This window comes from Propithecus coquereli, unplaced genomic scaffold (assembly GCF_000956105.1).
Source record: "Propithecus coquereli isolate 6110/MARCELLA unplaced genomic scaffold, Pcoq_1.0 Scaffold251, whole genome shotgun sequence".
Taxonomy (NCBI): Eukaryota; Metazoa; Chordata; class Mammalia; order Primates; family Indriidae; genus Propithecus; species Propithecus coquereli.
Genome location: NW_012148075.1, coordinates 1,432,472 through 1,459,209, shown reverse-complemented (window position 1 = coordinate 1,459,209; position 26,738 = coordinate 1,432,472). Strand labels below are relative to the sequence as shown.

The 26,738-nt window shown below is 38.8% G+C and overlaps 1 protein-coding gene across 1 annotated transcript in view; it reads left to right on the top strand.

Annotated features, from left to right (window-relative positions):
* Window positions 1-2,965: 2,965 nt before the first annotated feature.
* DYNC1LI1 (dynein, cytoplasmic 1, light intermediate chain 1) overlaps window positions 2,966-26,738 on the top strand; it is a 64,211-nt gene continuing 40,438 nt past the window's right edge. Inside the window, exons 1-5 of the mRNA XM_012646862.1 lie at window positions 2,966-3,264; window positions 3,475-3,548; window positions 23,068-23,184; window positions 23,871-24,101; window positions 26,268-26,437. Coding sequence (XP_012502316.1) covers window positions 3,119-3,264; window positions 3,475-3,548; window positions 23,068-23,184; window positions 23,871-24,101; window positions 26,268-26,437 — 738 coding nt within the window. The 5' untranslated portion in view covers window positions 2,966-3,118. The remainder of the gene's footprint in view (window positions 3,265-3,474; window positions 3,549-23,067; window positions 23,185-23,870; window positions 24,102-26,267; window positions 26,438-26,738) is intronic.

Genomic DNA, 26,738 nt, shown 5'->3' with positions numbered 1-26,738 from the left:
ACTATTATGAAATGAGGGTAGATTAAACACATTTTCAAATGTACAAGATGTGTTGGATATCCTGTTTGCCCCTCCAGATCCTTTTCTACTTCTCATTTTGTGCTCAGGCAGGTAGACCTGCATGGATTGCTTCACTTGGGTCCTCTTGCCTGCTGGTTCTGGTTGGGTTTGGTCAAAGTGAGACAATGGCAGGAGATCAGGGGGTAGAAAGAGAGAGGTCAGTGCTGTGTTCCTGTACTGAAGGCTACAGATTTTGTTGAGCAATCCTTTTCTACAGCTGTAGGTCTCTTTGGATTCTGGTAAACACTCCTTCCTCTTTCCCCTTCAGGCCTAAGGGTTCCTTTTATTACTAGTCCCTTCACTTAACACTTTGCACCTGTAAATAGTCCCTTCATTAAGTTTCCATCTAATGCCCGCTTAAAGATGAAATTTTTTTCCTGGCTGGACCCTGACTGGATACTCCAAAAATTTACCCATGCACATTTTCTTATAAAACTGTTAGAGGAAGTTCTCTATTAAAATAGGAAGTAAGAAAGAAGATACAGGATTGAGGTAAAGGGAATCCCCTGAACAATGGTGAAAGGCGATCACAGGATGACAGCTGTGTATTATGTTTACAGAACAACCAATTCAGATTGGAGCAAGCCAGAAGGTTTTTAAAGGTGTCCTCAAGAAACTGAAATTGTTAGGATACCTAATAAGGAGTTTTACATAACTGGGACAAGAATTTAAGACTGAATTAGAGTTAAGGACATGGAAGTCTAAGCAAATGAAAAACAGATGGTTATTAATTTTAGATATAACAAAAAAATTGGGCAATAAAGTAATCATAGTATAGAAAATAGCTCAGTTGTAAACAGCACTTATGCAACAAAAAGTCCAAGGGACTGTTCAATTATTTCCTTTTATAGATTTCCTTACAATACATAGGTTCCCCATTACTGTAACGTAGAGATTGTCACAGAAGGCATTTACCATAATCTCACCTAAAGCTGCCAGGACATTTATTTTAACATGATTTGACCTAGGCAATTTGACAGAGTAAAAAGTCAAAATCTCAGATTATCTATAAACCTCTGCCTGGTCTGTGTGACCTGGGGTATCTGATCCTTTACAAAGTATGAGGACTACAAATCACAACACGCACAGTGTCTGGTACATAGTAGGCATCCATAAATGACCACTTTTGTCAGCCCCCTTAATGGAATAATGCTGGATAGGGATATTGTAAAACCACAAGGAATACAACTTTGACCTCAATTTAAGTGGGTAGCTGAGCAACTGGAAGTCACAGGATGTTAAAAATCTGACATTATTATAAAAGTGAATACTTCTCAGACTAGACAAATATGATCTGGAATTGACAACTCTGTATATAAACAAAATTGAGGGAAAAGTGTTCTAAGGAAAAAAGATGTCTGAAAGAAAAAAGTACAGAGAGAGTGAACTGATTCTGAGAGGGGACAAGAGGAGCATACAGCTCTCTTTTAGAACGGTGACCTAAATACTTAGTTTCTCCTGGAGGGTCCCCGTCCTGCTTGGTGCCACAGAAAGCCTGGGACAGCAAGGGAGGGCTCTGGTTCCTTCCCTAACCACATAAACAACAAAGTGGGCAAGACTCTTTGGCTTACACCTATAATCCTAGGACATTGGGAGGATGAGAGGGGACGATGGCTTGAGGCCAGGAGTTCAAGACCAGCCAGAGTAACAGGGCAAGACCCTGTCCCTATAAAAAATTTTAAACATTAGCCTGGTCTGTCTCATAGGAAAAAAAACAAGAGAAAATCTGTCATTAATAATAATTAACATGGGCATGCTTAAGATTTGCTAGTTGCTGTTCTAAGTCATTTTACATGAATTATCCCATTTGATCTTCGTAACAACTCTAGGTCCTTTCATCCAGAAACTGAGACTTAGAGAAGTTAAGTAAATTGCCTAAGTTTACATACTTAGTAACCTAGTAGAGCTAGACCCGAACTCGGATTTGCCAGCTTCCAAAGCCTTTCAAGCCTTGTAGCTGAGGTGTTAATATATACCAAATAAAGTCTTTGGTTGTGGACTTTCTCACTAGTGTAACAGCATTGATCAGCAAGTGACCTTCAAATGTGAAATGATAGCGATAATAAATAAAGGCCAGATGATTTTAAGCAACTGCTCTTTCAAGGTGTGCTAGTGTAGAGCCTTAAAACCACTGACTGTGAACGTGGGGTCTCAAGACATTCAAATACATTTTACCAGTAAATTTCTAACATAAAGGGAGTTATTTTGAGGCTTTTAAAGATTATTTCTTTTCTATCCGTCTATTCCCAGTGCCAACTGCAAATAAACGTTAAGTGTGGAATAAATGCCTGGTGATTGGTTATATGATTCCCGCAGTGGCTCTTTTCAAATCTCACATAGAGCATCTCATACAAAATATCAAGACCATTAAAGCAAGCCCTGTCGATACTTTTTTTGTCACGCAGCTGCTTCGAGGGTAGAAGAACATGCTCCTGATGTAGGTCCAGTTTGAGGAACACATTGCCACTTGAGAATGCAAACAATAAAGCCCAGAAATCCGGGACCACAGTAATACTCCAGCCTAGGGCTGCAGAACAGCTTCTTTACCAGCGGGTCGGCCCATTTCTGTTTTGGCGCCGTTGAAACGCCGGTGTAGGCGGGGGACCCGTGCTCAGCCTGAATAGTGGGTGGGCCGGCAATGACAGTGCAGAAATTCCGCGCCGGCTACGGGGTTCGTGGACCTGACCCTAGGGTGGAAAGGAGCACTGTTCACCTGACCCACCCAACCCGCACTCCCCCGCGACAGCCCTGGGCTGCAGATGCGCGGGAAGAAAGCTCCTTAACACGATGCGACCAGAGAACTTGGGGTTGCAGCACAGCATCCTAGCGCGCCGCCCGCGCAAGCGCAGCACCTCTGCATCGCCTGCCCGCAGCGCATGCGCAGTCCGGTCTCGCTGGCTCCGCCAGTCCCGGCAGGGCCCGGGCCCCGCCCCCTCAGGCTCCGCCCTGCTCCCGTGCGCTGAACGCCCCATATCCGGGTTCCCGCCGCCTTCGCCGCCGCGGTCTTCGCCGCTTCGCTCATTCAGCCTTGCCGGGAGTGGAGTGATTCCCGAGCAAGATGGCGGCCGTGGGACGAGTCGGCTCCTTCGGTTCCTCTCCGCCGGGATTAGCCTCGACTTACACGGGCGGTTCCTTGACCAACGAACTAGCGTCTGGCAACGGCGGCGCCGCAGCAGGCGACGACGAGGACGGGCAGAACCTTTGGTAACGACCCCACCCCTCCCTGAGCCCTCGCTGGTTCTCCCGGCCTTGCGGACGCCTCGGGATCCCGTGCCCGCCAGAGCTCGGCGCGGGGCCCGGCCACCGCGTTCTCGGCAGCTCCTGCCTAGGCGCGCCGAGGCCGGGTCCGTCCCTCCCGCGCTGCGGCTCCGGCCCCCGGCCCCCGGCCTCAGCGTGCGCCTTGCTCCCGGTTAGGTCCTGCATCCTCAGCGAGGTCTCCACCCGCTCGCGCTCCAAGCTCCCCACGGGGAAGAACGTGCTGCTGCTGGGTAAGTGTCCCCGGCTCCGCCCCACCCCGCCCGGTCCCCACCCCGGCTGGGGTCCAGGTCCTCCTGCCCGCTCGCTCTCTTTGTGCGGACAGCCGGGCCCGGCCCCGCCCCGTCCACCGACCTGTCGCTGACCGGTGAGGGAGAAGGGAAGCCCCAGACCCCTACCCCGGGACCTGCGGGCACCCGCCTTCCCTCAGGTCCTCCTCCTCCTCCTCCCCGGGTTGTGGAGGTGGCCCTGTCAGCCTCCCCTGGGAAGGAAAGAATAGGATAGCTCATCTGAGGGTTTCTAGTGGGCTGGGGTTTACCTAGAAAATAAGAACATTTTTTCTTTCATAACAAAAATTGGTAGCAGAAGGCTCTTTTTAAGAGCTCCAGTGCAAATGGCATGCCATTAATATTTAATAGCTGACTCTTTGTATAATTGACAGAGAAGCTAGAACTGAGACCTGGTGATAAATGTTTTGGATTCAGCATTCTTGAGTCCAGTGTGCTCATGTTGCAGCTGCCTTTTTAACTGTCACTTATAATTCTGCAATTTGTAAAGGGCAACAGAACAACACCTTTGTAGTTCAGTCCCTTTGGCCAAATGGATATAATAAGGAGAAATGGTCTGATGTTTCAGTTCTCCTGATTGTTCTATATTTCCTTGTTTCTCTGTAAGTTGTGTGTTTTGTTTTTTTAGTGACTGGGTGGGAGTAGAGAATTGAGGGAGAACAATTCATAGGTTTTGATTTTTGCAGGCTTAGCTCTTGAATCATTTACAGGAGAGATTTCTTCCATATTCTTTATATGGGAGATATTAAAAGTTTGGCATCTAAGGTGGTGATTAAATTTTAAAACTTTGGTATTAGTGTCTCAAGATTTTATTATGTACATCTAAAACAAAAGGAAACAAAGAAGTCAAATGTTACTTGATAAGGTCCACAGTTAAATATGAATGTTTAGATAGAAAAAAATTAATTTTTTAAATGAACTGCAACCAAGTTAGAATATATGATTCTTGACTTTTTTTTTTTTTTTTTTTTGAGACAGAGTCTCACTGTTGCCCGGGCTAGAGTGCCGTGGCGTCAGCCTAGCTCACAGCAACCTCAAACTCCTGGGCTCAAGCAATCCTTCTGCCTCAGCCTCCCGAGTAGCTGGGACTACAGGCATGCGCCACCATGCCCAGCTAATTTTTTCTATATATTTTTAGTTGTCCTATTAATTTCTTTGTATTTTTAGTAGAGACAGGGTCTCGCTCTTGCTCAGGCTGGTTTCGAACTCCTGAGCTCAAACAATCTGCCCGCCTGGGCCTCCCAGAGAGCTAGGATTACAGGCGTGAGCCACCGCGCCTGGCCTGAGTCTTGACATTTTTTAAAGTTAGATGGGACTAATTGAAAAATTAGTTTTTACCTTTGTTTTTTAATGTGACTAAAAGTACCTACTGGCCTGAAATCATAGCCCTATCACATAAAAGCCCTATGATCTTTTTTTTTTTGAGACAGAGTCTCACTCTGTTGCCCTGGCTAGAGTGAGTGCCGTGGCGTCAGCCTACCTCACAGCAACCTCAAACTCCTGGGCTCAAGCGATCCTCCTGCCTTAGCCTCCCAAGTAGCTGGGACTATAGGCATGTGCCACCATGCCTGGCTAATTTTTTCTGTATATTTTTAGTTGTCCAGATAATTTTCTATTTTTTTTAGTAGAGATGGGGTCTCCCTCTTGCTCAGGCTGGTCTCGAACTCCTGACCTTGAGCGATCCACCTGCCTCAGCCTCCCAGAGTGCTAGGATTACAGGCATGAGCCACCACACCCAGCCCAAGCCCTGTGATCTTAAACAAGTTGCTTCACATCTGTGAACCTCAGTTTCTTCATCTCTAAAATGGATGTTATAGAAATAATAATTCCTCCCTGCTAGGGTTTTGGGGAAGATTGAATAAGATAATGTTTGTAAAGTGGTAATAGCACAGTGACTTTTTGTGATGGATTTGTCTTAACTAGAAAATATTGTGACCAGAACTGTCTTTGTAAAAATAGAATTAGTGTTGACATAAGTGATATTGACAGGATAGAGATGAGTTAGGGTCCAAAAGCAAAAAAGAATTCAAAAAGTGTTTTTAATTTACTCATTTAAACAAATTACTGCTAATTATTAAACTAAAATGGATTTCAGGTCATTGAAATGGATATTTTAATTACTCTAAGTTAAATAAGACTTTTCAAATACTGCCATTATAAAGATAAGATTCCTGAATTTTCGTTTTACAAATTCCCTCCAGTTATTCCTGTATATTAGATATGACATAGGTGGTTCTCTTTGTGGTAAAACAAAAGTGACAGTTTTGTTCATTTCTTATTGTACCTAATTTGCACTGAGGTTGTGCAAGTTTTTTTTTAACCTTCCCTTTGACACTGGAACAGTACATGAGACTCAGTGTTCTTAGAGATCCCAGATTCCTCCACTCCTTCATGCTAAAATAGATTAAATTTCCTTTTTTTTTGTTTTGAGTGGTCCTCAGTGATAATACATTTCCTTTTTTATGAGCTTAATAGTTCATAAAGTTCCATCTAGTATCAGGTTTTATGAGCTTAAAATTTAATATTTTTCTTTCAATACTATTGGGATTTTCATCAAAATCCTTTTCAGCTTTGATAGAAGCTAACAACTAAATTTTATACTGATTACATAAATAAGGTTAATTTTCTAAAATACCTCTAAAGATATTTCACCATCATATATTATGGCAGCAGTCAGTCTTTGTTGGTGGAGGAAAGAAATATACAAATAGGGATTGTGGTTTTCTTTGTCATGAGTTTGAGGGTGCCAGGCAGGAGGATGCTTGGCCCCAATACGTCTTTCCTGACTTAAAGTGGTCTCTGGAGTCCCATACTTAAAAAACCAAATCTGAGGCTATAATAAGGCTTTATATTTCCAGAAACCTAGAATAGGAGTGATGATAAAGGACTATCTATGTACCACCACTACCACCCTCACACACACACACACACACACACACACACACACACACACACACACACACACACACACACACACACACACACTACAATTTAAGCTTAGTTTGCTAGAGGACTTCTCCTAATGGGCGAAAGGGGTCAGGACTAGGAATGTGTGTATGTGTAAGGGCCATTCTCAAAGCATTTTCATAGAAATCTTATTTTACCTCCCCTCCTCGATCTGGAATGTGGATGTTAGTACCAATTTATAGATGAGGTAATGAATTTTTAGAGACCTGTTAACTGAATTTTCCAAGGTCACACAGCTGTGAGGTTCCTGTGTTCTGTGACTCGGACGTGGCTTTGCAACTTGATAGAAATCCCTGGAAGGGAGAGAGTGCCAGGTACAAAACTTTCCTGCTCAAAGACTATCTTTGAACAAAAATACTGGTAATTATTGTAAAGGAAAATCTTTAACTTTTGTTAAGGCAATTATTTAATCCACATAGGCCAGACTCCTAGTAAAATCCAGAAAGACTGACATTAGTGCTTGAAAGATTTTGAACATAGGTTTTAGTAAAGTTTGTTTTTAATATTAAAAGTGGGACTTACTGTGCGTATATTTTTAAGTAGCATCTAACTTAAAATTATCCTTTTAAGAACTATTTTTTCTTCTTTATCCTTTATATTTAATCACTTTTTATTCCAGTTGATTATAACTATATTTTAATAGCTGCCTTTAAGGGCAATTCCTCCATATTTTGATTACTTTTCCATGTTTATTTATTTATTTTTTTTTTGAGACAGAGTCTCACTCTTTTTCCCGGGCTTAGAGTGCCGTGGCGTCAGCCTAGCTCACAGCAACCTCAAACTCCTGGGCTCAAGCGATCCTTCTGCCTCAGCCTCCCTAGTAGCTGGGACTACAGGCATGTGCCACCATGCCCGGCTAATTTTTTCTATATATTTTTTAGTTATCCAATTAATTTCTTTGTATTTTTTTTTTTAGTAGAGATGGGGTCTCGCTCTTGCTCAGGCTGGTTTTAACTCCTGAGCTCAAACAATCCGCCCACCTCGGCCTCCCAGAGTGCTAGGATTACAGGCGTGAGCCACCGCGCTGGACCATTTTTCCATGTTTTGATAAGAAAATTCCCTAAGGACAATAACAATAATAATACCTAACATTGAGTACTTGCATGTGCTAATCACTTAAGGATTGTTTACATACTCTGATTATTCCCTTAAAGATCAGGAAACAGACACAGAACTGTTAAATAAATTGCCCTAGGGTTACACAGCCAGAAAATAAAGATGCAAAATGTGCAGTCTGGCTCTCAGAGCCAGTACTCTTAATCTGTATATTGGACTATCTCCCTATGGTAAAAGAACTTTCTTTATAGGAAAAGTAAGAGGATACCTAGCAGTTATTAAGGAATTTTATCTGATTCTCTTGAGTGTATCTTTTTCAGTGCAAAAAATCTCATTGATTTAGATTACTGAATTCAACAAAGATATATATGTAATCCTGGTCCCCAGCACAATGCCTGACTTCAGGATTTGCTGTCACTGTAAATTAATGAAAACTAGCTGACACGTTAGCAAGTCATTTAAGCCTCATCTTTCTCATCTGTGAATTAAGCTATTAGAATTTAGTGATCTCGTAAATCTTGTCTGATCTAACATTGTATAATCTTTTTTGTTCTTTTAAATCTTATGAGTTATTAAATATTTCTAAAGAAATGTTTTAAGACTTATTGCAGCTGGGTTTTAATTAATTAATGTAGACGTAGGCTATTTAATTCTACCCAGGGAAGAACTCTGGAGTCACTATATTGTTTATTTCCTGAAGTCATTAATCCACAGTACTACGTAGCCAAAAAAGTTCTATGAAATGCCGAACATCATCAAGAAGTATATGTGAAGATCTTTTTTTTTTTCCTTTTAAACTCAAGATAAAAACTCTGGCCTCTGTTATGCTTGAGTTATTGCAAGTAGGAAACCAAGATATACACAATGGAATTAGAGATATGATTAGATAAGTAACTTAAAATAGTCAAGGGAGTGTTTCAAAGGGCTTTTTATGAGAGGGCTGATTTTAAAAATAATTAGTGTTCGTTTTGGAACTGTTAATCTTATGAGGAGCTGGGATTAAAGATCCATGACTTATGGGAAACATTTTAATTAGTTGATGTATGTTAATGTTATCTTCTGGCATGAATGATTATGAGAATAAGATGCAAAGAATAGAATGTGACCATATATATGATACTGAATTTGTGATTTTTGAAGGATTAACATAAAATTGTTTATTACATGTTTATTATGTGTTACTACTAAAAATATACCGAATATAAAATGTTTTGAGAATAAGATGGCATATTGGAATCTTAAAATGGTTGGGATCAGCAAACTTTTCTGTGCAGGCCAGATTGTAAATAGTTTAGGCATTGTTTGAGTCATATGGTCTCTGTTGCAACTACTCAACTCTGCTCTTACAGTCCCAAAACAGCCATAGACAATACATAATGAATGGGCAAGGCAGAGTTTCAATAAAACTTTATTTACAAAAACAAGCAGCAGTCCAGTTTTGACCTATAGCCTGAAGTTTGTTAACCTCTGTTAGGTTATTATGGGAATCAGTTTTATCAATAAAATCACAGATGCCAGTTAATAGAGGTTTCTGGTTAGTGGGATGTGGTGTTTGGCACATAATAGGTGCTAGCGAATATGTGTTGAATGAATAACGAACAGCTTTTTCTTAAAGTATCATTGTTATTCCAGGTAGCAATATAGTTTGAACATAGGTTTAAGAATTGTTTAGAGGGGTTCATATAATATTTCCCCCAGTGCTATTGTCAAAAACAGAAAATAGAGCTGGAAAATCACAAATGTAAGGCAGTAGAGCAATAATGCAGCTAGTATGAAGTCCATGTGAGAGAGAATATCAGCAAAAGCACTTAGAAAATGCAAGACAGAAAGGAGCCTTGAATTAAGAAAAAGAAAAGACCACCATTTGTCATTGAACTCTGTCACTAATAAGTGGGTGACCCCGGGTTAACCTTTTTGGGCCTTATTTTCTTAATTTGTATAGTAAAATCGGTATAGTGGCTGTTAGAAGGACCTCACAGATTACCCTTTTGTTCATTTGTTCATCAAACATTTATTAGAGGCATGCTATGCATAAAACACTTTGCTAAGTCGCCTGGGGTAAATAGGGCTGATGAAGACTCGATTCCTGCCCTCCAGGACCTTATAAAACTCCTTTGGGGAAAAGACTTGAAGTAAGCCAGGCATGGTGGCACATGCATGTAGTCCCAGCTACTCAAGAGGCTGAGGTAGGAAGATCCCTTGAACCTAGGAGTTGGAATCCAGCCTGGGCAACATAGTGAGACCCCTGCCTCTTTAAAAAAAAAAAAAAGACTCAGAAGTATTAAAAATCAAATATGTCAGTATGAAATAATTGCTAAATAGGTCATGAAAGATTTTGTGGAAGAGGTGGTATCTGAGTAAAATTTTGCTAAATAGGTTTGAGAGGAGAACAACAGGGCCTAAAACCTGGTGAAAAGGACCGAAGTAGCGCAGATATGGTAGGAGTCTTGACCTAGAAGCACAAAATCTGGAAGTTAGCCTTTCCCCTCATTTGATGCTGTGGGATTGTGGGCAAATTACAACCACCTGACCTGTAAACTGAGATTATTTCATACTTCATTGGATTAAAAGCACCAAAAGAAACTATGTTAAGACACCCTCTCAAAATTGGAACTTACTGTTTTAAATTATAAAAGTAATGCAGGCCAGGCAAGGTGACTCATGCCTGTAACCCTAGCACTTTGGGAGGCAGAGGCAGGAGGATCACTTGAGGCCAGGCATTCAAGACCAGCCTGAGCAACATGGCAAGACCCCCATCTCTAAAAAATCAGCCAGGCTCGGTAGCATACACCTGTAGTCCCAGCTACTCGGGAGGCTGAGGCAGGAGGATTGCTTGAGCTTAGGAATTTGAGGTTTCAGTGAGCTATGATACAGTGAGCCACTGCACTCGAGCTGGGGTGATGGAGTGAGACCCTGTCCCCAAACAAACAAACAAAAATGAAAATAATGCATGATCCCAATCAGTGTTCATTTTTTTCTATGTATATATTTGTTTCTTAAACAAAAGTAGACTTGTACTTTGTATTATTTTGTCATCCTATAATCTGATTTCTTTTTACTTCATATATTATGGTTTACTTCATGTAACATAGGTTTTTTTCATATTAATAGACATGGCTTTATCCCTTTTATTGACTGAATAGTATATATGGCTGTACCATAATTATAATTGATTGGAAGACAAATTACTGTTATACTTCATTTTGCACTTGCCCAATATTATCTTTTGGAAAAATTCATATAAGTGGAACCATTAGGTCAAAAGTATATATCCTTTAAATGTGTCTATATACATATTGCCAGACAGTCTTCTGGGAAAGTATAGCATTTTACATTTCCACCATCAGCATGTGAAAGTACTCGTTTAAACGTCTAGCACCGTAGCCAACACTAAGTATTATTCATTTTGATCTTTGCCTATCTGGTAGGTTAAAAATTGACATGTTAATGTAAAGGCAATTTAATCACAGAATATATATCATATTTGTTGATGAAGAACGATTGCTTTAGTGTAACTTTGACCTCTTAGAGCATAGAAACTATTAATAACCATTGTGATTGGCATTCATTGGCTTTGGTAAATATTTATTGGATTAAACTGAATGATTTTTTTTTTTTTTTTGAGACAGAGTCTTACTCTGTTGCCCAGGCTAGAGTGCCATGGCGTCAGCCTAGCTCACAGCAACCTCAAATTCCTGGGCTCCAACAATCCTTCTGCCTCAGCCTCCCAAGTAGCTGGGACTATAGGCATGCGCCACCATGCCCGCTAATTTTTTCTATATATTTTTAGTTGTCCAGCTAATTTCCTTCTATTTTTAGTAAGCACGGGGTCTCACTCTTGCTCAGGCTGGTCTCGAACTCCTGAGCTCAAACAATCCTCCTGCCTCAGCCTCCCAGAGTGCTAAGATTACAGGCGTGAGCCACCGTGCTCAGCCTAAGCTAAATGATTTTTAATTCATATGTAAACAATCTGTTAGAATAAGGAAAAACATTAATAATAAGTTCTATTTGTTTAATGTGAAGTGGATTGCAAAATGATGAAATCCAAAGATAGGGCTTTGGCCAACTGCAGGGATGGGAACTATCATGTACTGTACCTGTTACTTGTGTTGGGTGTTCTGCTAGGTGTTTTATTATGTAGCATATTTATTGTTTTACAGAGAGGATTTTAAGCCCCAGATTACACAGCTGAGCTAGAATTCAAAACTGGGTTTGTCTTTCTGCTATACAGGTACACCTTGACACACTGGAGGGATGTAGTCTTGCACAGGCATGCATAAACGTTTACTTATAGTCAGCTCAGTCCTGCAGCTGGTTAACAGCATCTCCCTGCTCTTACTGGCTGAGGTGAGGAAGGAGATGCCCTCAGGGAGATGGAGAGCAGACCAAAACCCCCTACCCACCTGGGTCCTCCTGATAACCTATGGCAGGCTATGCAGATCTGTGCCAAAAGTAGTTTAGTGAAGACCCCTTATGGCTCTTGTCACCAGAGCTTTCAGACAGAATAGGGTGATTTATTTTACATTATACAAGGCCAAATCAAACATATTAACTTTACAGTGTTAATATCTCACTTAGATAAGGAAGGGATGTGACAGGTTTGAATTCCCTCTCTCCTGATTGTTTTGATGTTGTGGACCATAATGTCAAACAGTGGCATACCTTGGCAGTGTTCAAGATAGCTGTTATCACTGACGTATTAGGTATGCGTAAGTGTTTTGCTTTGACTACTCATTTTGACATGATTCATGTTTTTACGTTACCTTTTAAAGCCCTGCTGAGTTTTATTTCTGTTGTATCACTCACTGATCAAGAGGTAATGGATAAAACCATGTGTGGTAATGTATGTCTGTAGTCCCAGCTACTCGGGAGGTTGAAGGAGGAGGATCACTTGAGTCCAGGAGTTTGAGGCAACCTAGGAGACCACCCCATTACTTAAAGAAGTAGTAGTGGTAATGGGTGATAATAGTTGTAGAATTTTAAATCCGTCACCCTAGAGATGGTCTCATCTTATTCCCCTCCATTTAGAAGTTGGGGAGCAAATGGAATTAGTTGACTTGCCCACAGCTAATGATGACAGTGTTGCAGTTAGAAGTCACATCCTCTGAATCTTCACATTTTTAATTTATTAATTGTTATTATAAAGCTGGTGGACACTTCATTTTGTTGAATTAGAGATCTATCAGGGAGATAAAACAGTATCAATGAGTACACCTTTACCTTTATCCATATACTGTTCGATGCCTTTGTATGGCGTTTCAGTTTTTTTTGTTTGTTTGAAGAGACAGTTTTACTCTGTCACCTAGGCTAAAGTGCAGTGGCATAGTCATAGCTGACTGCAGCCTTGATCTCCTGGGCTCAGGGAATCCTCCTACCTCAGCCTCCTGAGTAGCTGGGACTATAAGCGTGCACCACCGCACCCAGCCAATTTATTCATTTTTTGTAGAGACAGGGTCTCATTATGTTGCCCAGGCTGGTCTCAAAACTCCTGGTCTCAAGCAGTTCTCCCACCTGGCCTCCCAAAGTACTGGGATTACTGGTATGAGCAGTTGAAGTTTTCTTTTGTAATCAATTTGGTCTTCAAATTTAAGCTGAAAAGGTGAAAATTGATGGCCATTGTCACTTTATGATAAAACTGAAGTTCTGTTAAGTACTTATATCTTCTACTTGGCTCACAGTGACTTATTTGGACAGGATTTAGATGAATAATTTGGAAAACAGGCTTATTTGCTGTGGAGAATTTCACTGTAACCTGATCAACAAACTTTTCCTCCTTTGGTCCATCTACTAGGACAAGGTTTGGCCCACTGGCTATTTTTGAATGGCCAGCAAGCTAAGAATGGTTTTTTTGTTTTGTTGTGTTTTGTTTTTACATTTTTAAAGAGTTAGGGACAACAAAACAAAGATGAATATGTAGCAGAGACCTGTGTGGCCTGCAAAGCTTAAAACATTTACTATCTAGTCCTTTACAGAATAAGTTTCCTAGCACCTGCATGTAGACATGAAAATAGCTTTATGATAATAGTATCAAACTAATGAAATATTTTGGTTTATTTTAAACATACCTTTAAAATGTGCCCTCTTTAAGAAAATCTAATATATAAAAATACAAATTTAGCTAAAATATTTTGAGAATAACTTTAACATCATCACCTGAAGGATTCTTTACAGAAGAGCTTTCATCTAGGCTGTTTAAACAGGAACTCTCTACTTGTGTAAGTGTATGTTTACAGATCGTTAACTATTTGGCTGGCAAACTTAAAGCTGGTGTGTCTCTTTCACGGCCAGCTGAAGGCCAAGAAACAGAAGATAGATAGATAGATGACTTCTTTCAGCATAGTTTGAAGCCACACCAGTCCCATTACTGTACTTGCTACTTTGAAGGTATATTGTCTGGAATAAAGTACATATGTAGTTATTTTTATTTTGTTTTACTTTACTCCTCAGACTATTAGGCTCTGTGGTCCCCCCCGCAAAATAACGTATAATTTAGTGGCTTTTGTTTCTTGAATGATTTGCAATTAAAGATTATTTTTAAATGTCGATCAATGCCAAAACACAGCCATCCTGAATTTTAACATTTTTTAATCCTTCTAATTGCATAGTACAATAAAGAGAAAAGGTTAATGGTGGACTTTTTAATATCTTCAAACATAGTCCAGTTTGGTCATGGTAAGGCAGCTAAGGACCAACAACTCAGTTCAATGACTGGAACAAGTTTCCCCAAGTTTAGTGAAGGAGAAATGTATTATGAGCTTACACTATTAATTGATCTGTCATTGATGAGAGGTGTCTACTTGAGTTTTATAGATACCAGTAATGAATCATTTTAATAGACTGTGGTATAGGCCCAGGACAAGCCGTTACAGATGAGGTACATTATGAAAATGGGAACTGTGGTTGTGATTAAAAGATATGAACAGTGATAAAGGATTTTCTGTGCATAGGGTGTGGTTTCTATTTTTGGTGAGCAGGCAAGAACAATGCCTGTTAGGGAGGAACAGGACAATTTCTTGTCTGCAGTCTCCTTAAAAGCAGAGACTTTATACCCTGCTTACTGTTAAGAGAACCTGCCCACAGAGTATTTGTTGAATGAAGGGGACAGATTTAAACGCATTTACAATCTAATGGAGGAAACACAAAGAATAAGATGACCCTCTACAATGCTGTATCCTAGGTGTGCAGTGTGCTATTGGGCGTACAGAGGAGGTGCTTAAACGTGTAGAGTCAAAAGAAAGCTTCCTAGAGACCAGAAGGATAAGCTAGGGTTCTCCCAGATGAGGGGAAGAGAAGGCTATTTGAGAGAGAAGTGACAGCAGATACAAAGATTTAGAGTTGGAAGAGAATGAGGCCTCTGCTACACTGGAAAAAGTTGCTGAAAGAAATTCTGGGTGTCTAGAACCTAGCATATGGGGGTTGGGACATGGTGAAAGTTAAGCTGGCAAGGTAAGGGGGCCTTTGTAAGAAATGTTCACTTTTACATTTTGCCCTTTACCCACAAGAACAATAAGAAAACCCCGAATGTTTTTTTCTGATGTTATAAAATTTCCAAACATAAAGAAAAGTTGAAGGAACTAAACAGTTAATAGTCATATATCCCAACCTAGATTCTGTCATTAACATTTAAATACACTTGCTTTATCACATGTGCCCTACTCAGTGACCCATTTTTTAAATGCATTTCAAAGTAAGTTGCAGATATCAGTACACTTCCCTGTGAATACTTCAGCATGCATATCATTAACTAGAATCCCCTGAAAGATCTTAAGAGGAAAAGTGGCATAACTCAGGAAGATCACTTAGCTGCAGGATGGGAATGCATTGGAGGGTGGTATGCACTTAGTGAATGATCACTTTTAAAGGGTGTAGGTCTTTTTTGTTTTTTTTTTTTTTTTTTTGAGACAGAGTCTCACTCTGTTGCCCTGGCTAGAGTGAGTGCCGTGGCGACAGCCTAGCTCACAGCAACCTCAAACTCCTGGGCTCAAGCAATCCTTCTGCCTCAGCCTCCCGAGTAGCTGGGACTACAGGCATGTGCCACCATGCCCGGCTAATTTTTTTTCTATATATTTTTAGTTGTCTGATTAATGTCTTTCTATTTTTAGTAGAGACAGGGTCTCGCTCGCTCTTGCTCAGGCTGGTCTCGAACTCCTGAGCTTAAACAATCCGCCTGCCTCGGCCTCCCAGAGTGCTAGGATTACAGGCGTGAGCCACTGCGCCCCGCCTTGTTTTTGTTTTCTTTGAGATAGGATCTTGCTCTGTTGCCCGGGCTAGAGTACAGTGGCGTCATCATAGCTAACTGCACCTCAAACTTCTGGGCTCAAGCAATCCTCCTGCCTCAGCCTCCTGAGTAGCTGGGACTACAGGCACACGCCACCATATCCAGTTAATTTTTCTATTTTTTGCAGACCCAGGGTCTAGCTCTTGCTCGGGCTGGTCTCAAACTCCTGTCCTCAAGCAATCCTCCCGCCTTGGCCTCCCAAAGTGCTAGGATTACAGGCATGAGCCAATTGGTATGTTTATAGAGTGAGGAGAAGAGAACTGGGAGGAAGCCATGGGCTAACAAGCTTTTTGCCTAAAGACATAAGAAGAGAAAAATAGTCTAACAAATAATATGATTGGAAGATGTGCATAACCCATAACAAGACTGCATCTTTGCAAATACCTCAAATAAGATTCCTGTAGTAGTAGGTAAAAAATGAGATTTTGTTTACAGAATTTTGTCTTTGTTGGCCTTTTAGACCTTTTATGAAATAGGTCTATTTTTCAAATGTGTACATTTGCCATCAAGACAGATCTTGTCAGAGTGTGTTTAGGTATAGAGAAAGTGATGGCTGCAGAAAATAGTCATTATAATTCAGGCTTAAGACTTATGAAAAGAAATAGGCTTAAAATGTATATAAAATATGAATGTTCAATTTTCAACTATTACTTCCAGGTGTTTAAAGTTCATAAATGATAGAGGGAGAAGAGTAGTTGATAGAAATTTTGCTCCCACAAGGATTTTGTTTCACCAAGCCGAAGTATTTACTCAAACATTTTGAGAACCTTCTCTGTGCCAAGCACTGAGTCAGGTAATTAAGATATTCTTGGAAGTAAGTTATTCTTCCATTTTTTCCTTATTCTGTTTACTCTAAGAGGTAAGGGGAGTTGAGCTCTTGAGGAGGTTGACTTGTATTCTTTTGGGAGTCTTGGGTTAGTTCATGTTACCACTAATCTTTGTGACTGTGGCCTTGGCCTCAGTTTCCTCATCTATAAAAGAGTTCTTTATAGCCCCCAAATGCTATAAGGAAGTGTTTATAAAATGTTTTTTATTCCTAAGTGACCCCTTCTAATTTGTTATCAAAAACGAGAAATTCTGATATCACAGGGTGGGAAAAAATCTTAAACTACCTTAACATATATTTATTTGATCATACGCTCTTTTCTTTTTCAAATTTTATGTTGTAAAGTTTATCTTAAAATACATTGACAAGATCTAAATGTTAAGAGGCACAGCTATCATTATTTATTCCAGCAGAGAAGAAATTATCAGTATGCTAAAACAAACTTTACTGTCAGTACTTTGAGGTAGACTCAGAATAGGAACATATCCACCTATCACTCAGAGGAAGCCCATAGAGAAGAACGTATTAAATCATTTTTCTTTCTCTTCTGAAAATAGCAGTGACCCCTAGAAGCAGAAATACCTTTTTTCTTCAGTAAGTCATAATATAAAAAATAATCAGCACTGTTTTACATTAGGAATAGTATGCTTTTGAGTCAAATTCGTGCGAATTTGGATCCTGGCTCTGTCATTTCCTACCTGTGTGATTTTGGATGAGGTACTTATTTTAACAGTTCTGAGCCCCAGTATCTTCATCTGCTGAATGGGAGTTAACCATCGCCCCTTAGGATTGTGGCTGCGTTAGAGTTAACTATTGGCAGGAGGCACATGGTAGGTGCTCTGCTGCTGCGTGCTGTTCCTGATGCCATTTGACCAGGGTATGGGCAAAGGGAGGTGAATTGTAGTCATTTTAACTTTTATTGTATGGAAACATGTTGACATACTTGGAATTCCATCCTTTTTCTGTCCTAGTTTTTTAGGCTTTTGCATTTCAAACCCATTAATACATAATAAAGTTTTAAAATACTCCCAATAGGGGGCCAACATTTGTATCATTCATTCAGGAATTTGTGAAACTCAGATTATTTTTTGGCTATAACTGAATTGATGGCACTCTTTGTTTGAGAGAAGATCTGTCACTGGCTGCTCTGTAGGAGGCTTATAAATATACATTTTGCTGGGAAAGGAGCAGAGTGAATAGGCATATCTTTCGCAGGTACTTTCTAAGAACTAGGGATGCATGCAGCAGTAAACAAAACAGACAAAATTGCCTGTCCTTCTGGAGCTTGATTTTGAGGATGGGGGAGACTAAGTAAAATACATATTATGTAAGTTCAGTGGAGAAAACAAAACAAGAAGGGATAAGGAATGCTGGGAGGTTGTACTTTTAAGTATGGTAGTCAGGGAGGCCTGAGGAGATGCTATTTGAGGGAAGGCAAGAAGGTTAGGCAACATGCAGATTTCTGAAGAGAGTGTGTTCCAGGTAGAGGGAATGGCGGATGTAAAGTCCTTAAGGTTGGGATCTTATATTAATAATTATATAAGTGAATGTTTTTTGGGGGAAGTGGCAAGATAATATTGCTTTGGGTATATTGAAATGTGAGGTATTTATGGGACATCCAAGTAGCAATGATCGGTAGGCAGTTCAGGAGAGGCTAAGGCTGGAAGGAAATCTGTAGCTCACCGGATTATAGGTGGAATTGTAGTCATGGATTTGCAGATTGTCTGTGAATTACATATAGAGTGAGAAAAGAGTAGGAACCCTGGGTAACACAAATGTTGGGTGGAGATAGTAGAGCAGCCTGCAAAGACGACTTAAGACCAACCACCTCAGAGGTAGGTGTTAGGAGAGGGTGGTGTTACTCAAGTTGTGGCAAGGCAGTCTTTTCTGACTTCTGTGTCTTCCTCTTCTGCCAACTTCTAACCAAATCAGTCTTTGAGTGCAACTGTCTCCCCTCGCCCCTATACTTTAGTTCAGGCCTGCCTCATTTCTTGCTAGGATTCCAATAATAGTCTATTGTCTAGCTCCTTACTCCTAAACTTGTTCCACACTTTTGCCATAGTAGTCTTTCTACGATACCAGAACTCTGCCAGTGGCTCCCCATCCTCTTCAGGATGAAGTCTGACCTCCTCAGTGTGGCATAAGATGCCTTTCATGATCTGGCCTCTTCTGTTTGTTTTCACCTTCTGCTTCCTTTCCACCTCACATCCTAAATTTCATGAATTCAAATTATTTGTCCCTTCTAAAAGGAGACTTCTTTGCCTCCAGGTCTCTGTACATGCTTTCCTTACTCTCTGGAATGACTCGCTCTCCATGGTTCATTAACCTTGTAAGATTTGACTGAAGTGGTTACCTTCTCTGCAAAGCCCTCTGACTTCCAAGCAAAACCACGCTCTTCCTTCCCTCTGGGCTGACTTCCTAATTTGTTACTCATCTCTGGTGTGGTCTTAATGACAGTATCTTGAAATTGTCTCCATTTTCCTTCTCCAATTTATGGTCTCCTAAAGGACAGCAACTTTGACATAGAGATCTTTGTTTCCTAGTGTTTGGCTAGTGTAGTGTCTAATGCAGTGCTTCTCAAAGTGTGTTCCCTGTACCAGCAGTGTCAGCATCACTGGGAACTTGTTAGAAATGCAGATTCTCAGGCCCCACTCCAGACTTACTGAATTAGAAACTCTGGAGTGGGGCCCAGCAATCTGTATTTTAACAAGCTCCCCAGGTGATGCTGATACATGTTTGAGAACTATTAATTAGTTCAGTGAAGTGAATGAATGACAGCATTCACTGAGAGGAGTCAACTCCCGTCTCATGATAAGAGGAGAACTCTTCCACTTGTATTCAGTCCTTAGGAAAAGGAAATAACCATGCTCTATGATGGCTGCAAGAACTTAAAATAGTGAGCATATGTAGTTAAGATTGACAATATTTTTGGTGTCATAAATGCAGGCTCAGAATCTGTTCTGAGTCTCCTGACTTAAGCCTTTAAAGTTAGAGATTAGATAAACTGAAAGGAAGAGACACAATCTTGTTACTTTAAAAATCACCCATAACATCACCATCACAGATAACCAAATTATCAGTGATTGTTTCTGGGTGATATTATGATTTTTTTAAATTTTGCTTATGCTTGAGATTTTCTACAAGTATACATTTTTTATTCAGAAACCTTTATATTTATGTAATTGGAAACACTAAGATATAAATTGAAATAAATTTATCTGAATTTTTTGACCCTTATGAAGGTATCTTTTTACTTTCCTTTTTAAAATGACAAATAAAAATTGTATATATTGTGTACAACATGATGTTTTGAAATAAGTATACATTGTGGAATGGTTCAATCAAGCTAGTTTTTTTCAGTTTGTAACATTTAAAGTGGAAATTAAAGAAATAATATAAACCCTGGTCATATTAAATATAGTTTTACCTAATTACTGCCTATTTTAGTGGATCTATATATACTTTATAAAATACTTATTGAACATTGTATTGTTGATTAAAGCTTCAGTTATAAGGCTGAGCACTAGGTTTTTACTTGTAATACACAACATTGTTTCTGTGGGATGATCAGAGTTCAGTTGGTGTCATTTTAACTTATAGGACTTCTTTCTGGAGAGTCTCTTGTCAAAAGTAAAGACTGCAAGAAATCTTGATTGTTTTCATTCTAGTTCTAGAACAGATTCAGTCTCTTTTTAAAAGAAAGTTTTCATAGATCTCCTCATAGGGTGATTTACATTTTTTTTTCCCCTGGAGACAGAGTCTTGCTCTCTTGCCCTAGGCAGAATACAATGGCATTATCATAGTTCACAGCAACCTGCAACTCCTGGGCTCAAGCGATCCTCCTGCCTCAGCCTCCCGGGTAGCTGGGACGACAGGTGCATGACACCACTCCTGGCTAATATTTTCTATTTTTGGTAGAGAAGGGGTCTTGCTCAATCTGGTCTGGAACTCCTGACCTCAAGCAATCCTCCGTTCTTGGCCTCCCAGAGTGATAGGATTACAGGTGTGAGCCACCGCACCCCAGCCTAAATTACTTTTATTATAAAGTCTAATGCTTATGGCCGCTGAGGTGAGTAGATACAATTTTTTTTTTGCTTATAGTTCCCAAACAATAGTAAAACCAAAAATTATAAATTAGGTGTCATAAAACTATGGAACTGATAAAATTCAAATTGGCAACATTAATATAAGACTGATGTTTTGGTGAAATTAAATGCCAGTGTTGGGTTTAATAGTAGACAGAAATATTTATGTATTTTACTTTTTACTGGTTATTATTTCTATTTTAAGCATGAGCAACATGGGATTCATTGTCATTATCGTAGATATTACTGTTTTTAACCTAATCTCGTTTTGATGGGCCAGTGATAGTATTGTAAAATTAGTACTGAAAAATACTCATTTAAAGTCAAGTTCTTTTTTTGGATGAAATTGTATATATTTATCATGTACAATATGATGTTTTGAATATATATACATATTGTGGAATGGCTAAATCAAGCTAATTAACATGTATTACTTCACATTGTTCATTTTTGTGGTGAGACCACTTAAAATCTACTCTCACTATTTTTCAAGAATGCAAGATATTGTTAACCATAGTCACCATGTTGTACAATAGATCTCTTGAACTTATCCCGCTATCTAACTGAAATTTTATAACCTATTACCATCATTTCCCCAAACCCCTCCCCAACCACCACCCCAGCTCCTGGCAATCGCTATTATACTGTCTACTTCTATGAGATTAACTTTTTTAGATTCTACGTATGAGTAAGGTCATGCAGTGTTTGTCTTTCTGGTCTGGTTTATTTCACTTAATGTCCTCCAGGTTCATTCATGTTGTCAAAAATGATAGGATTTCCTGAATAGTATTCCATTGTGTATATATACCACATTTTCTTTATCCATTCATCTGTTAGTGGACACTTAGGTTTATTCTATATTTTGACTATTGTGAATAATGCTGCAGTGAATATAGGAGTGCAGATATCTATTTAATATACTGATTTCATTTCCTTTGGATATCTTAATGTCAAATTCTTTACTGCCTGTTAAGCTTACACTTACTGCTATGAAGTGTCGGAAAATGGTTCATAAAAAAAACCATTGTAGCCGGGTGCCATGGTGTGTGTCCATAGTCTCAATTACTGAGGAGGCAGAGGCAGGAGAATTGCTTGAGCCCACCCAGTAGTTTGAATCTAGCCTGGGCACCATAACAAGACCCTGTCTCTTGGGAAAAAAAAAAAAAAAGGACCAATTTGCCCAGTACAATTGAATATGGTATTGACTGCTCTGGGAAACTTTGAGTTTGGCATGCCTGTGTTCCCCTTCTCTCCTCTGTTTTGCTCATATCATTTGGCACCAGTAGGATTATAAACACCAGTGCAGAGATGGACTCTGCAGTCAGAATTGGCAGCATTCAGATATAAAGATGGTCATTCAGAAGACATGAGACATAATGTATATATTTTTAACTTAACATGCAAATGAAAACAATTTTTAGAGAACTCATGGATCTCCAGGAATAAGTCGTTAGATCCAAGAAACTCAGTTTTATATCTATAAATACCATTAATGCAATACTAAGTCTATGAAACAATAACATGTACCATTTAAATATTCACAGTATAAAAAAGACTTCACCGAAACATCAAATAGCTAGCTTCGTTTTAAATTTTTTATACTTGTGCCAAATTTAAACCACACGATTTCTTGTCATTAATGTTTGGAAGTCTTTTTTTTTTTTTTTTTTTGTCTCTTGTACATTCCCTCTACCCTTTTTCTTGCCCAACTTACTCTCCCCATCCTCTCCTCCTCTCTCCTGCTCCGTATTTCTTATGGCGTCATGATTCTGGTGAGGGTCACAGTTCACTGTCCTGGTCAGTCTTGATGTATCATCCATTCTCCATGATTGGCCCGTTGCTGAGAGTGCATGACTTAATACCAGGCCAGTTAAGAGTCTTTACCTGAAATTCTTCATGCTGAAAGCCAAGAGAGTCTTTTCTTCCTCATAGATTATACTTGGATGGCATAAGAGTAGAGCTTTCTGAAGCTATGGTGTCTCATTTTTACCTCCCCACCCCTGAAAATTACCCACAGAGGAAGCAATCTGTAATGGGATAGAACAAGACTTACCCAGAGGAGCAGTGATACTGGGAGAGAGAATCCTGGTGGTGATGGAGTCTTCATCTTCCATTCTGTAGCTGCCTGGTTATCTTCCGTCAAATTATCTTTTGGTTGAAGCTAGTTCAGTTGGGTTTTTCACTTAGCACCAGAAAGCACCCTTAAATAAACCATATTATAATTAAAAGACATCCTTTTCTATATGTCTCTAGGTGAAGATGGAGCTGGAAAAACAAGCTTAATAAGAAAAATTCAGGGAATCGAGGAGTACAAGAAAGGAAGAGGATTGGAATATTTGTACTTAAATGTGCATGATGAAGACAGGGATGGTGAGTGTCATTTATGTGTAACATAAGTTTCCTGAAGTCTATTCTGAAATGCACTGCTCCTCACATTAGTCTTTGACTTTTCATAGTGTGTCATCTTTTACTACAATATCATGCTGGTTGGTAAATAGTCATGTTTAGGCATCCTTTTATTAATTTGGGATTGGGATTCATACAGTGATATTCTTAAGCATTTTAGGGTATTCTACTGTGCAGACATTAGCCTTCTTGTCATCCTTAAAGAATCTCAGTTTTTCAGTTCATCCTCTCTCAGATAGTGATTTTTGCTGACTCCCATTCACCGTTTCATTTTCTGATAAAAATGTGATCTATTCAGCTTTTTCCATTTGGTCAGCCATTTTTTCTTATATAGATCACTTGCCTCTCATTTTTTGAATATAATATCTTGTGTATGCATTGCTCTATCTGCTTAGGGTAAAATTATATAAACATGTTACCCAGTTTCTTGTTTCAGATTAAGAAATATGAAGTAGAGGATGCTGGTACTTTTGTTGGCAGTCAAGTCATTTTAGGCCCTTACTCAGTTGGTAGATGTGACCTAAATAGTTGAACTTTGTCAAAGCCAGACATCTCCTGTGGAGACAAACTAAAATATCAGGTAGTTTTGTTTGTTGAATGATGAAATGACTTAACCTTGTTGCCTTGGTAACTTTCTTTTTCTGTTGTAGATCAAACAAGATGTAATGTGTGGATCTTAGATGGAGACCTGTATCACAAAGGCCTCCTTAAATTTTCACTGGATGCCATCTCCCTGAAGGACACTCTAGTTATGCTTGTTGTTGATATGTCAAAGCCTTGGACTGCTTTGGATTCTTTACAGAAATGGGCAAGTGTTATTAGAGAACATGTTGACAAATTGAAAATCCCTCCTGAAGAAATGAAAGAAATGGAACAAAAGCGTGAGTAGTCTAGAAATTATTAATACAGGTTTAAAATACAGAATGTCTTGGCTGACTTTAATAATCACTAGGAATTTTTGACTGTGAATCATGTTTAATGAAGGAACCATTAATGTGACTATTGTTTTTGAAATTCAGTGTGAGTGACATGCTAGGTTTTAATATACTTTCATATTAGAAACCTACACATAAAGGTAAACACTTTTGTAGAGATACCTTTTCTCCTTGCCAAAAGGCTGTGTGTGTTCATTTTGGAAAGCAGTTTTTCAAGGTGAAAAAAACTGAGTCTTTCTTTAGCTGCTCATTTTCAGCAGTTTCATTTCTTGATTAGTAGAATAATCTTAGCAACCTTGTCAAAATGAAGTATGCCTGAAAAGATGTTAACAACATAAATATAAAGATAAGCTGGTTTTATGATTTACGGAGTACACAGTATATTTTATACATGCCCATGTGAATTGGAAAGTTTGATGGGAATTATGAAAATGATATGGATCATTTATAACAGATTGTAAACCAGTGACATTTCTTAATTTCACTGAGAGCTCTTCATTTGCCAGTGTTATACTTTGCCTAAGAAAACACATAGATGAAATGCTTTGTTGTTAGCTGGTAATTAACTTTCAGGGGGAAATTGACAGCTTACTGGAATTTATATGTAAAGAAACAGTAAAAACTTAAGAGAATGTATGTCCTAAATCATTGAAAAAGATGTCTGGGGGAGGGCTAGGGAAAAGAAAAAATAAAAAAAATTAGAAAAAGATGTCTAAATGCTTTTAATCTCTATATTTTTTTCCCTGCTGACCATTGCCTATGGTGTAAATTTATGCTAAAGCAGTGATTCTTAACGTGTGGTTCCTAGACCAGCAGCATCATTATCAGTCAGTACAGCTGGGAACTTGTCAAAAATACATATTTTCACTCCCCACCCAGACTACTGAATCAGAAACTCTTGAGGGTGGAGGCAGTAATTTGTGATTTAACAAGCCCTCTGGGTGATTCTCATGCATGATAAAATATGACAGCCACTGTTAGATTTCAGCCTCTAATCTTAAGGGTGGTAGTCACCAGAGCTGCTGAGGCTACTTACATATCCCTGTGTTCCTGGAGGAACCGCACTCAACTGTTCAGGATTCTTTCTTCTTTGACTCCATGTATAAAATTAGAATAGTTTTCCTTCATATGAGTCAATCTTCATGATCCAAAGAGGAATTGGCTCATAATTACTTTTTTAAAAAATAAATAAGTTTTTTTATAATTACATAAGTAATATACATCTTTGTTTTTAAAAATTGAAAATATACTTAAGTGTATTTTTCCAGTATGTCTTTATTTCTAAGCTGGAGTCATACTTTGGTTTTTTCTTTATCTCTCTCTCTCTTAATGTTATTATTTTCTTACAACATTAAATATTTGAAAACTTGACGTTTTATAGCTCTGTATAATATTCCCTCATGTGCCATTTTAATCCTATGCTGTGGACAGTTTGTTTTCAGATTTGTTGTTTTGCTTTTAAACATGAAAAACAGTATTATGTGTAAATCCCTGCGTGTGTGCATCCCTGATTGTGTCCTTGAGAATTCCTATAAGGATAATTAATTTCTGAGTCACAATAAACATTATTAATGCTTTTGGTACGTTGCATTTGCTTTTTCTTTTATAGTGATGATTTTGACAATCTTACAAATCACTTCTAAAAATTTATCAGCATCGACATTTTCTCATTAAGTTGTACTAGTTTTACAGAATGAATATGGCCCAAGATTGAGCCTAGGTAAAAAGAAGACGTGAGTAAAGAGTTTAGAAAAAGGAATTTAATATTAGAAATTTTTCTAGGAGTGTCTTTAAACTGTGGGATTTTTTTGCACTTTTTAAATTGTTATTCCTTCAATGCCCTTTGTGAATTAGAGAGGGTAGAGACAAAGCTATTACAGATTGTGACTTGCCCAAAATATTTTGCACAGACTGAACCAGATCTAGATTCTGCCTGATAATTATTAATGTGGGCCCAATGTTTGAATATTGTTTGAAATAAATTTCTCAAACTTTTTTTCTTCTTTTACACAAGACTAAGTATAAACTCAAGAAAATATATATTTATATTATGACAGGGAAAGCTACCTACTGAAATAAAGCAATTTCTAAACTGTTTGATTTGATTTTCAGTGATTAGAGACTTCCAAGAATATGTAGAGCCAGGAGAAGACTTCCCAGCTTCTCCACAGAGAAGAAATACCACATCACAGGAAGACAAAGATGACAGTGTAGTTTTACCTCTGGGTGCGGATACACTCACACATAACTTGGGCATTCCAGTACTAGTAGTTTGCACAAAGGTTAGTTTGCCTCTTAGATACTCTGCTACTTATATTCACCAAGGAAGAACAACTCTTTTTTTTTCCAGGTTTTTTTGGCGTTAACATGTTAATTTTCCTAGATAATTTTTGTTGACAAATAGAAATAATAGTTAAAAATATCAAATGATATTGACATGTTGCTTTTGTGATCTTAATCATAGTTTCCTTGAAGGAAAATGTTGTATCAAATATTCTATTTGTGGTTGAATTTCATTTTCATATCCAGTTGTACTATCAGTTCAGTAGAAATAATTACAGGTAAAATGATAGTTTATTAATT